At 37.5% G+C, this 13,199-nt stretch overlaps 1 protein-coding gene across 5 annotated transcripts in view; it reads right to left on the reverse strand.

The window, feature by feature from the left end:
• ATXN10 (ataxin 10) overlaps nucleotides 1-13,199 on the reverse strand; it is a 176,173-nt gene that overhangs the window by 70,329 nt on the left and 92,645 nt on the right. For 4 of the 5 annotated variants that reach the window (XR_006281710.1, XM_038406008.2, XM_038405980.2 and 1 more), the window contains exons 8-9: nucleotides 8,583-8,691; nucleotides 6,804-6,973 (exon numbers count right to left, since the gene is read on the reverse strand). Coding sequence is in view for 4 of the 5 variants with exons in the window: in XM_038406008.2 (XP_038261936.1) it covers nucleotides 6,804-6,973; nucleotides 8,583-8,691 (279 nt within the window). In the remaining variant the exon portion in view is untranslated. Of the gene's footprint in view, nucleotides 1-4,589; nucleotides 4,701-6,803; nucleotides 6,974-8,582; nucleotides 8,692-13,199 lie in introns of those variants that run through there. The other variant, XM_038405989.2, reaches the window with a different exon arrangement.

Consider the following 13,199-nt stretch of genomic DNA (forward strand, 5'->3'; position numbering starts at 1 on the left):
TTTTTTTTTTTTTGCTGCAAGCAATAAACCTTATAAACTAAAAGATCAAAACTATGTGAGAGACATGTAATGGACAGGCTCCATCACTGTTTGCTTGTGGGGTGGTGTTAGGGTTGCCAACTTTCTAATTTCTGAAAACTAGACACTAAAGCAGGAGTGCTGGAACCTCCCGCTCCTCTGCCTCTTCTTCTGAGGCCCCGCCCCTGCTCTGCCTCTTCCCACAAGGCCCCACCCTCTGCTTGCTCCTCTCTACCCCTCCCCTGTCACTTGCTGCTCTCCCCTCTCCATCTCCCTCCCTGAAAGGAAAAAATATGATGGGATAATGAGAAACTGATGGAGTAGGCCTGGAGTAAAGTGATTAACCTAGAAAAGTACCCCTATTTTACAAAATCCTTCTCCAAATCCCTAATATAAGAATGACAGAGAAAGAGGAACTAGTTTCAGGGTACACGGTAGAGAGCATTTCTCCATTCTTATACATGCTGTAGAACTAAAAGAAAAAACACTTTTTATTCTTAAAGAGCAATAGCCTCTAAAATGAAATTACCTCAGATTACTGCAGGTCCCAGAGAAACAAACAGCACCATCTTGCAGTTGGGCAGTACCACATTGAACTGAGAGCAGTACAGTGCTGAGTGTTCACAAGTTATAATAAATTGCATCACTTGATGGCAGAAATTCAGTACTGTCAATTCCATCTGAATAAGCAACTGCAATTCCCCACCATGTCCTAGTTTTTCCTTTAAGTTTTCTTTTCCTCTGCCTCCTCCTTTTCGATTGCTAAATGCTCTTTTATTCTCTTGCATCCTTCAGGCTAAGTCTTGGTTCACATATTGTTCCTAATTTTATTTTATTTATTTATTGAGGATGGAGACAGTCATGGAGGGTGGATTGGTTCAAAGAAAATGGATACAGAATTAAGGGTCCATTAGAACTACCCCTTGGAAAGGTTATTTCAAGGTAAGACCCTCTAGTAATTAGAGCTCTGGAGTACTTGAGGTGTGAAAGGATAGAGGAGGAATAGAGATAGTTAGACACTCTAACCCCATTGAAATTAAATGAAAATTAGGCCGCTAACTCCCTTAGACTTCTTTAGCAATATTCAGGCAGACAGGGATTTTCAGAGATTCCAATAGGAGGTGGGATTGTTACAATTAATACCTGTGTTTATTGCATATGTTCAGTGATTTAAAACTTGTTGATCAGTAGCCTGATAAAGAACATGTTTTCCCCCAAGAAACTATCATCCTAACTGGTCTCTTCCCCTTACTCTTCACAATGAACCTGCGCACACTACAACATGCAGTTAATACAATAAAGTGGATCAACCACATATGATCATGTTGCATTACCCTGCAAACGAAATTGTTGGAATCATATTTTGGCTTGTTTTCCATAACATGTTCTTAAATGCCCTGAAACTTGATAAAACAGAAATTCTCCATTATTTTTAATTTGTACCTAGATTTACAAACCTTTAGGTTTCTCATAAAATAGAAACCTAGAAATTTTAATAACTCAAGAGGGCCAAAACTGCTATACCAAGCCAAGAAAACAGAGATACAAAAGTGACTGACACTGTAGCTCAGAGGCTCTTAACCTTTCTAGAATACTGTACCCCTTTCAGGAGTCTGATTTATCTTGCCTACACCCAAGTTTCACTTCACTTAAAAACTACTTGCTTACAAAACCAGACGTAAAAATACGAATAAGTGCCACAGCACACTATTACTGAAAAATTGCTTCCTTTCTCATTTTTACCATACAATTATAAAATAGATCAATTGGAATATAAATCTTGTACTTACATTTCCGTGTATAGTCTATAGAGCAGTATAAACAAGTCATTGTCTATATGAAATTATAGTTCGTACTGACTTGGCTAGCTTATTGTAAAACTAAGCAAATATCTAGATGAGTTGATGTACCCCTTGGAAGACCTCTACGTACCCCTGGTTGAAAACCACTGCTGTAGCTCATACGCAACTATAACAAACATTTAAGCATCCGTAAATGGAGAGGAAGAGAAAACTATGTCCAAAAGGATTCTGTGCAAAATGCACAATATTATAAGATCAGCTCATTGTAAAGTCTGATGTAACCTTAAGAAAATAATGCCTGGGATGTTGGTTGAGGGAAAGAAGAGGGAACTAAAGTTCATACTGAGGTTAAAACTACGGAAAACAATATGGAAAACTAAAACGAAATCCTCTCTGTTGCAATAGTGGAAAATCTATACAAAAACAGTACATCAGTGGTATCTGACACCAGTAAAACTGAAAAGAATTTCTAGTACAAGCTAAGATCTGATCTGGAGAGTATGTGATCAAAAAAGGCACACATTCTTCCACATATGGTGATCCTGCCACCAGCAAGCAGCAATACTGAGAAAGAATTTGAACAAATGTGTTTAAAAAAAGGTACTAGAAACCCTCTGTATCTATTATATATTAGAAGCTTAAAATAGGCTATTTTAATAATAAATAAATAAATAATAAATAATAAATCTAGTAAAAGTAAATAGATAATAGATCTATTCAAATAGTAATAGATGTACTCAAAGTCCAACTTCAGTAAGAATTTTGCACCTCTGACAGTCAGGCCATAAGAATGAAATGCCATGACATTGTGAAAAAGTAGTAGCAATAACAATTCTGTGCTGGTGTAGTGCTATGTGGGTAATTTTAACCGGAATTTCAATATCCATCGCAGTATCATTTTTTCCTTTAGAAACATCAATAAAATAATGTTGATTTCTCTCTCTCAAATAATGTCATATATAATTAAATCAATGTCATTTTAACACCTTGTGTACCTTCCTTTACAGACAATTGCATGGCCTAGCCCAAGCGTGTAGTCAGTTAAGTGAACTGAACAACACACAAAGAATGAATACACTGCCTCTTTTACATAATACAAATATTGAGAGACAGACGCAGTTAACCCAGCTAAGAGTTATTTCTGATAACTCAGAATACTTGAGTAAAAAATTATAACATCATTAAAAAAAAAAAAAACTAAGCAAGGAGTTATGTATCTTCTACTTAGGAATTTAATTTTATTTGACTGTTACAGGAACAGTAAGTAAAGGAGACTAATGATGACAGTTTGATTTACGAATTCTGACATTTAAAAAAACGGAATTACATTACAAAAAAAGAGGAATTCTAAACTAGTCAGATCTTGCTCATATTTTCAGGTTCAACAGCCTTCAAATCAGCCAGGTAGACTTCTCGAAAGCCAACAATGTTATAAAAAATTTTAAACTAATTTATTAGACAAAACAGACAATATTTTATTTGTTTTTAAGTTTCCACCTTACAAAAGATGCACCTGAAGTATATTTTCTACCCACACAAGAACACGCTTCCTCTACTCTGAATCAATGGAGAAGTTAAATTTAGGGAAGCGTTATTGTCAGCTATAACTGTAAAATGTAAATGTAAAACTGCATCCGATGAAGTGAGCTGTAGCTCACGAAAGCTTATGCTCAAATAAATTTGTTAGTCTCTAAGGTGCCACAAGTCCTCCTTTTCTTTTTGCGGATACAGATTAACACAACTGCTACTCTGAAACCTGAAAAATGACATGCATCTCAAAACTCAGAACCTATGTTCCTCAAGTAATCTTTCCTCTGTAAGAAAAGAAAGTATTGATTTCTTTCTATGGATAGATTTATTTGCAAAATTAGAGCAATCCCATGCAGGTAGGTATGTGCCTGGCATTGATGCCAAATGCTTTTGGTAATCAAGACTTTTTTTTTCCCCTTGCCTAAAGAATAAAATTGTTTTGAGTCAAACCATTTTCCTGCCCAAGAAATCTCACTGCCTGCCTGCCTGCACAGTAGAGCCAAGTACCTAAGAATGCAGTCAGGGTCTGAAGTTTACTGACCACTCTCCTTTTATACAATTCTTATGGTTATTTCCATGTGTCTACGAAGAGCATAAGAATTCCAGCAGTAAGGACTACTGGCCATGTACTCTGTAGAGGGAAGAAAGTTATGGTAGCAATATCTACATCTAAGGCATCTTCTTAAATGCACATTTGTTATTATGTTTTGTTTTATTAGTTAAAAGCTGCATATTGATTAGAGCTGGTCAGAACATTTTTACTTAAAAATGAGAAACATTTTTGACATGTTGCAATATTGACATACTGCTTATACTCATTGTCAATGGCTTTCTGGAATTCCCAAACAAAAACTCCATACGAGATACAGATTCCCCCCTTTCAAAATGAATATATTTTAGCAAAGAAAAAGAGAACACAATGGTGTTCACACCACAAAAAACTGCACTCTTAATAGAGAAGAAAGAATTAATGGGAGACAGAAAATGAACTACGTGACACTCTTTAGATGATGTCCCTGAAAACGGGCTGGATAATGTCGATGAAGATAAATAGTTGCTATCCATGATGTACTTGTTCCTTTGCTAAACACAAGACTTTAGTTTCTAGAGACTAATTTTCCTCAGTATCATTCTTTTGTCAAGAGAGTTTCAACTCAGGACACAGAATTTTCTAGTTATAAGCAACAGCTGAACTTGGCAGTTCTCTTCTGTGCTACTATGCAGACATCTGGAGTGAAACAAAAATCCAATTTTCTACTGAACAGGAGGTTGGGGTGAAGGGCTGGGGCTCCATTGTGTTAGGCACTGTATAATGACAGAGGACAGCCGTTGCCCCAAACACTGCATAATCTTTAAAAAAAAGACAGAATAAATAATTTTAGTTTTCTCTTTGCAGAACAGACTTGCCTCCTGCATGTCCAACCTGCCTGTCAAACATCTCTTACAGTCCTTGCTCTGCCCAAGTACTCCCCTTCCTTCCTCACAATCTCCCAACTAAGGGACACACCCAGCTGCATTCTGTGAGACACAAAACACAAAGCAAAAACACAACTCCTCCCTTCCTCCACAAACACACCCAAGGTGTTTGAAGGTGGCTCTTGGCAGGTTCCCCTCCTGGGAGAGTTCCATGCCTGTTCCAGGGGCGGAGACAAGTGGTCCACTGGGCTCAACCTGACCCTTGGTGTCCTAGATGTGGCAGTTCCTGACTGCTTCCCCACTCTAAAGCAGGAGTTAAGAGGGTGGTGAGCCCCACCAGTCTGTTTAGGTAAAAAGGAGTTTTCACTCCTTGCACAGATTTGAACTTTCCATACGTCTGTGGCTGCTCAAGCTCTACCAGCACTGAGTGAAAACATTCGGATTTACATCAGACTTGTTATACAAGTCAAAAATCATATTCAGTGATATCCTGCACAACCATATTTTTTGTAACCTGAACTGGAAATTTGGTCTGAGACTTTTTTCTTACAAAACTTCACCTACGCAGCTTCAGAAAAAATATAATTAGGGTGGCTAGTCTGGCAACAACAACCTGCTTTAATAATCACATCTCATTTTACAACTTAAACCTCTGCTTTTTCTATGTCTTAAGAACTTATCACAATAGCAAAAATAAACTATGAAGAAGGAGAGATGTAAACAATGCACTCCTAAGAGAAAGCCCCGGAAGGTTTCCATCATAATGATACCACAGGGCTAACACCAGGCTTCCTTCCACAATGGAGGGAGAAAAATAAATTTACTGAAAACTAAGCTACGGGTTTAATACAAGATGCAGATGCATCAAAGTAACAGCAGTAATTAATTTTTCCACTCAGAAGCATTGTCCCAAAATTTTCCACCATTGCCAATATAAATCACATCTTTAATCCCTTGTCCTAGCTACTTGCATAGCAGGTGAGAGGATGGGTGAAGGAAGCCGTTTCTGCAGAGTCACTACCAGCCTCCCTCCCAGCCTGTATAAATGGGCATTGCTTCAGCTCTGCCTTCAATGCACCAGGCAGCAGAGCTGCAACAGTACACTGGGAGATGTAGTCCATGGCAGGTATAGGTGCTGGTGAAGGGTCTGTCTCCCATAGAGTAAGAGGAAATGGGGAGGTAGATTCTGACTTGAGTCACAATCCACTCAGTCTTATTCCTGGAGCAGTGCCAGTGCACTGGCCATACACAGGGCTTAAGACAAACTACCATTTAGCAACAAGAGCTAACGCGTGTACGTCTCCTCAAACTGGCAATGGAAGTACAGGCATTTTGAAGTTTGAAGTACAGGCATTCCCAAGGAACCTGCCTTTGATATTTAGTTGTTCAGTGTACTTGATATTACTTCCATCCAAACAGCATAACAGACTGTTCCAATGAAAAAACTATACTGTAAAAGAAATCTTTCTCCACAGGTGGCAGAACCTGAGACTGTGACCACAAAATAAGGAGTGGAGGACCAGATACAAACAGCCCAAGTAACACTACACAGACTCTACTTGGCAATGTGGAATTAGATTAGCTCATCTCACATGGAACGCTCACGAGCAGTCAGATAACAGCTATAGTCCCTGCTAACATAGGCCTGATTTGAGTTGCCGATAGATGTAAAATGCTCTATATTCCTTTACTAGTCATTTGAGCTAGCCCTTATCCCATGCTTTTTATTTTCTATCCCATTTATTCCTTTTCTGGAAATTGTCTATATTGCTACGATGATTAATATTCCCCACAACACACTTTTCAACACATCTCCACATCTCCTGTGTTGTGACAGGCATGTGTAGGACCCAGAGATCTTGAAAAGTGTGTTTTGGAGGAACATTATGTGTTACGAGCCCTTTGATTAATTTATCTTATGGTGCAATACAAAATACAAATTTTACCCTCTACTGTAGATTAACTATATTATTTAGTCATAAACCAAACTCATGTGTGTAGCGGATCATGCAAGAGACTACATGGAAACAATCCTACCTTGTCTTGGTTTTCCTTATTCTTGTAACACAAATTTCCAATCAAACGAATGAGGTGTGATTTAAAACCCACAGCTGGATGTGAAATTTCCTCCTCCCCTGTCATAGAATGTGTGGCAGTGAAGATATTTGTAGTCTGTTTCCCAGCCAGGTGAGTTAGCTGCAAAGTGTCTACATAAGGAAACAAACAGACATTTTAATACATTACCATATTGGGAACATCACTGCTTTTGATAACGCGGCACTATTTTCACAACACTAACATTTTCTAATAATTCTAGATTTTTCAAGAATGTTGGAAGAACATCAGTTTGCCAATTTTGTTTGTTTGTTTGTTAATTTTTGTGCCAGGATTAGGGTAAGACAGCCCTGAAGCTTTTCCCACTTATTTGATTTTGTAGTTCAGACACAGAGTCTTAATGATGAGTCCAATTTTCCACACAGGCATCAGAGCCATTGGTGGTTGATGATTCGGACACTCTTCTTGATGCTATCCCTTCGTAGTGCTCAGTTTTCAATTCTTTCAAAGCAGAGACTTCTCTGGAACGTTGAGGTTTTGCCTCAAACTACTGCTAACAAAAAACACTAAACTGTCAAGTTAACATCATTATTTTTAGGCTAACAAACAAATTGGAGAACAGAATCCATTGCTATAGTCCTACTGGCTAGCTGTGCCTGAGAACTATAACAGATCACACATGGTTGCAATGTTCTAGTCTGCAGCTGTGTTTAATTAATCTGGAGATAGCTGCGCAGAAAAAACAGACTGAAAGCTGCTTGTGAAACAAGTATTGGCACATTAACTGGTGAAACTGCCATATTGATCTCCAACTCCTTGTAATTCTCCTTCTGTGCTGAATAGTTAAGCATTTGTTAAGAAAATACAAGTGACTATTTTGTGATTCTTCAAGATATACATAGATGTAAATGTATCTAAGTGTTCTTACTTAATGGAAGTAGTAAATTATGTATTTGAATTTAATCAGAAAGGTTAGCTGTAGCTAATCGTAGAAGCAGAGCACACTAGCAATCCTCTTCCCAAAGGACATTTAGAATATCTCAATGTATATAAGCTGAGTAGTTTCAGTCTACAAGTTCAAAGTAATATGTTGAATGAATGATTTCCTTAAACTGACATGAGACCTTTACGAGCTGTGTAGAAGGCTGTGTGCAGCAACATCAGACTCAGCTGAAGCAAAGAGTTTTGGGGATAGAAGTCATCCCTTGCACACCACTTTCTCCTTTTTCCCTGAAGCAAGGGTCTCTCCTCATTGGCCTGGCTTCTTTTTATTGTGTAAAAATCTTTCTTTTATGGGGGAGGCTTGTTTTAAACTAAACTTTGAAGTAACAATTTGATTAATGAGAACTTTTATTGTATTCTCTATCTTGGCTTTCAGGTACCAAATAAGTGATAGATGGGAAAGCCCCATTTTTCTTTTTAGAGGAATTCAAACACACAATCAGACAGTAGAAGAAAATGAAGCTGTCGTCCTTTATAAACTCATCCCATACAAATAGGACTGCTGAGAGACAGATAAAGGCTCTGTTGGGCAAACAGAGCTAACTGCACTCTGAGCAAGTACAGGAGCAGAACTTCCTCAGACAAATCAAACATTTGAAAATGTAGATTAATAATTCACTGCTCTATTTATTTTATTAAAAGGTCAATAGTAATTACCATGAGTTGTGGAAAAAAAAAAAAAAACTCATTTTCATGTGCGGTGCAATACAGTTTTGAAACCAAGCAGTAGTTGGAAAGCGGTAGCATTTATTAACTCACCCACAGCTGTCTCAAGCAAACCAGGACAAGTCTGCAGATGTTCTAGTTGTTCATTGTTTGATGTCATTTCACAAAGAACATCAAGAAGCCGAATTGTAACTATTGCTTCCTATAAAAGAAAGGCAGCATTTCTGAAATCATGAACACTCAAAATATATTATTGTTCATAAACATGAAATCTAAGATCAGAAGGTCTGCTGAAAAGCATGAGCTTTCAGCAACATATGGCACCATGTCCATTTACTCGTTTTTCATCGTTTTCCCTGAAAGTTGTTAAAGATTATATTTTCATTATAAATATATATGAACAAAGGCTTCTTCCCAATAGCCATAATAATTAATATATTAAGATACAGTCATTTCCTCTCTACAGACTATTGTCAAACACAGTGTTACAACTTCCATGAAAGATCACAGAGAAAGCAAAACAGAGCTGTAAGGGATAAAGTTTTTATTAAAAACACAGTATCTTCCAACAGCAGAAACACAGAAAATTACAAGTTGAGAAAATCACTTCTGTATAAATGTTTTTTCCATTCCATCTCCATTCCATGAGTTTACCCAGTGCGAGTGGCCCACTTTAAAGACACAAACACTGCCTGCAAGACACCAATTTGTTATCCGCAAGAATCCTGTATAATTCTGTGGTTGTATGAACTTTGGCTGCGAGAATTTACATTATTCTTGGGTAAACAGGCATTTGGGATTATAAATGCAGTATTCTGGTTAGATAGAAAAGAGAGTCTTATTTGCATATTATTTATTCAACCAGAAAACTATTTCTTGGTGTAGACTCTCTCTAGTTAGGTGGATCGTATAGCACTTAGAATTACAAAATCATTACTCATAAAAACAGAAAATATTCAGTGTGCCATGCAATGCCTAAGGACAAAATTGTGACTTTAGACAGAGCCCTGTGTAAAGGACATCGCATAAGCTACCAACACCTCAGGAGTAGCCGCCTGGAGACACTATGACAGAGACATCTCTGAGTTACAATTCCTTCCTTGCTTCCCTCTTACCCTGTAATTTGCTCCTGGCCTATACCAGTAGCAAATTATGACAGACTCTATGCTTTCTTGCTTGCAGTGTTGCTGAAGTTGGGTTAGTCCAATGGATATTAGAGAGAGTCCAGGTGGGTGAGGTAATATCTTTAATTGGAACAACTTCTGTTGGCGAGAGAGTTAACCAGTTTCCAGTTGACACATCTCTGTGTAAGCTCAAAAGTTTGTCTCCTTCACAAAGAGGAGTTGGTCCAATAAAAGATATTACCTCACCCACCTTGTCTCTCTATGCTAGCTTGACCATGCTGGCAGATCCAGGTCTTTGTCAATTCCCCACTCATCCCTGCTCACCTGCTCAACAGGTCAACAGGCACATAGCACCTGCTTGTCTACCTGCCAGACTTATGATCCAGTTAGCCCATGCAGGAATGGAAGGCAAATTATTTCCCATTGCTTCTTTTCATCGGCATGTAGTCCAAGACACAATTTAGCCCTAAACTATTTTATACATTGGGTTTGTGCTGGTGAAAGCAAAGTCACTGAATAATTATGTGGTTTAGTGAAATGCAATCCCAACTGTATATCAATGAGAGAGAGATAGTATTTGTAAAGTTTTCATCCCACGTTCCTATTTTGTTCTGTGATACGATAGTTTTACTGGAAAACTCTCAGCTAATGTATACATCATTTGTAGTCATAATAGATGCTTATGTACGGTTTAACTGAAGGGCAAACAAATATCTATAGATATCTGTAAACAGTATTATTGGCACAGTACTTTTAAAGACAATTGTATGTGTAAATATATTGTATTACGCACAAACACACATAATGTGTTGCTCAAGCAACTCTAGTGAGAGCTGTGACACTTATTCTAAGCCACTTTTTTCAGGCGTATTTTGTCAGCAAAGATTATTGGTACAGTTTTGTTTGGCTGACTGAGTTGTTGGTGTATATGTATGCAAAAGCAAAACTTTTCAGATGGCTTCAATGGTTGGCAGGTGTCTCCCTATTGCCCCACCTAATATGCACCACACACCCATGTCTTAATTTTGCCTTTTTTGCAGGGGAAGGAGGTACTTATTTGATGGGTAAAAGATTTGGGGGGGGGGAAGAACATACAGTTATGGATTTAGGAACCTATTTAGGTGTCAAAAATAAGTGGCCTAATCTTCAAAACTGCCAAGTACCCAACAGTTCTTATCAAGATCAGTAAGGGGTGTTTGGAAATTAGCACTTTTGAAATATATCTTTACTGGTTCATTGTCTCCCACATATCCCTTCCCAGAATCCTGCACTCTGCATGTCACCTACCATGCACGATTTCATCCTCTGGCTCAGGCGAACAATTGCTACAGCAAGGCCCGATAGGAGGAACATGTCATTTTTATACAAGATATATTTTAATCTTTGTCCTGTTTACATTTATATAACTTATTAACGCCTTCCCCGCTAAAAACAAACAAAAACAAACAAACAACCTAGATACTCCTCTATAAGACCAATAAAACAAAAACATGGAGTTTGTAGTCCAGCTCATTTTGGAGATCTGACTAGCCAAAATGAATTGGGAATATTTTAAAAAACTGAAACAGGAAAGATTGGTTTAAAAAAAAACAAAAAAAACTTCTTTTCTGAATTTGAATAAACTTCCCAACACAGAAAAAAATCCTCTCTAGCCAGGAACAAAATAAGGCACGCAAATTTGAGGGAAACTGGTATTTTTCAGGTCTGGTGGACAGAAGCTGATGGAAGTGTGGGAATGCTAAAAAACAGGCTTATGAACAAAATAATTGTAATGTTAGCTATGAAGCAACTGCATAATATCAACCTCTGATTGGCTTGGGATAGAACATATGTTGTCTTCAGAACACAATATCTAAAGAAAAATTCTATATTCGATTCTTTGCAGGCACAATCCCATTACTTGTAAAATAATACAAATCTTAGGCAAAAATTCAAATATTTTGAAAATTAACAAAAATACTGATACTACTGAATTTCTATTGGTTATTCTTCGTAAACAAGGCACAATATTTATGGATTTATCAGGATTTTTCCCTCCTGTGGAGAGACTATTTTTCAGCTATTCTTGCCAATCCTCTTTTTATTCGCAACTCAGGTTCCAGGGCAATAAATGATCAATAATAATGGGATAAAAAAAATACTGATAATGACTTCTGTGTTTACATCCAAGAGGGACTTAACTTTAGTGCTAGATAGGGCAACCTACTATGACAGCTTTGAGAATGCTGGTCTACTTTACCTTAAAGTTGAACAGGATCTTTTTACTGTAAAAATCAAGCATATATTTTTAATAATTGAAAACACAGATTACTTGGAAAGTTACTGAATAGGATAAAAAGTTGATGGAAATCTCTCAGTATGCTTCCCTTTAATTTAGTTTCAAGTTGCCATCTTTTCTGGTAGTAGTCAAGTTCTTTCACTTATCTAAAAGGCCTTTTTAGCCTAACTTAAAAAATTCTCCTTGGATAGACTAGAAAGACTATTGTCCATGGACATACTGTAGGCTACCTCTCTCCCATTCTCAATTTCATTATCCACTCAACCACCACTTTCTCAATGAGGGATTTCTGAGAGCCTTATAAAAGCAGGTTTCCCACGTATAACACAATACGCTTAGTATATCTTGAGTTCTTGTACACTTGTAAATATTCTAACACAAGTTTCAGACAGCTACAATACAGTTTAATAGTAACATACAAAGGCATGATTTTTTTCATTTGCATTTCAAACTAGATTTATCACAGAAGCTTGTTCTTAAAGATTTTTTTAAAAAGTAAATTAGGTTGTAGTAGCATTGTTTTAATTACAAGGTACTTCTCTCTTCCAACTACACTATTATATTGGAAACCAACATTTCTGAGGTAGTACGGTGCTCCTCCTGCTGGAAAGAAGCTGGTTATGACTTGTAAAAAAAAAAATGTAATTTCTAAGTTTAGGTTTTTAGTCTTTTTAAACATGATTCTTCCTTTTCTGTGAGTAGAAGTAACTGAAGTCAGCGAGTTAATGATGATAATTGTACCATGGGATGTCATATACCTGAGAACTCAAGAAAGCATCAGTAGTTACAAAGTATTTTGCTAAATGTAGGCTTGGTAAATACATTTTTTCCAATCTTCACAGGGTAAAGGGTTTTTCAGGTGTTTGTATTAAAAAAGCATTAAAACCTACCTGAAGGTCAGAGACACCCAGATCTGAGGGCAATACCAATTGACATTCCATGAGCAACATAGAGTGAGAAAGTGTAAGACAGAGGAGGTACTGGTTCTCCCTGTGATAGGTGCATTTTATATTAATTACCTATGATTGTCTCGGGGTATTACAGCCATGGGGGTAATTGCTGTCTGTACTTCTGGAGACGGGGTTAGAGCTGTGCCTTCCTACTTGTATACAATGGGATGGAAAGATGAAATGCCCCACAAACGAATGCGGAAAAACTAGATTAGCAGAGATCTCTACCTCAAGATGGCAAAGGCCTCCTTAGCATACCCCATGGGGCATGACAAGGAGGAAGAGACCCTCTTGGACACTCCTCCCTACTCAGCACAAGAAAATAAAAAGACACACAAAAGCTAAACTCTAAATCACA

Source organism: Dermochelys coriacea, chromosome 1 (assembly GCF_009764565.3).
Source record: "Dermochelys coriacea isolate rDerCor1 chromosome 1, rDerCor1.pri.v4, whole genome shotgun sequence".
NCBI lineage: Eukaryota > Metazoa > Chordata > Testudines > Dermochelyidae > Dermochelys > Dermochelys coriacea.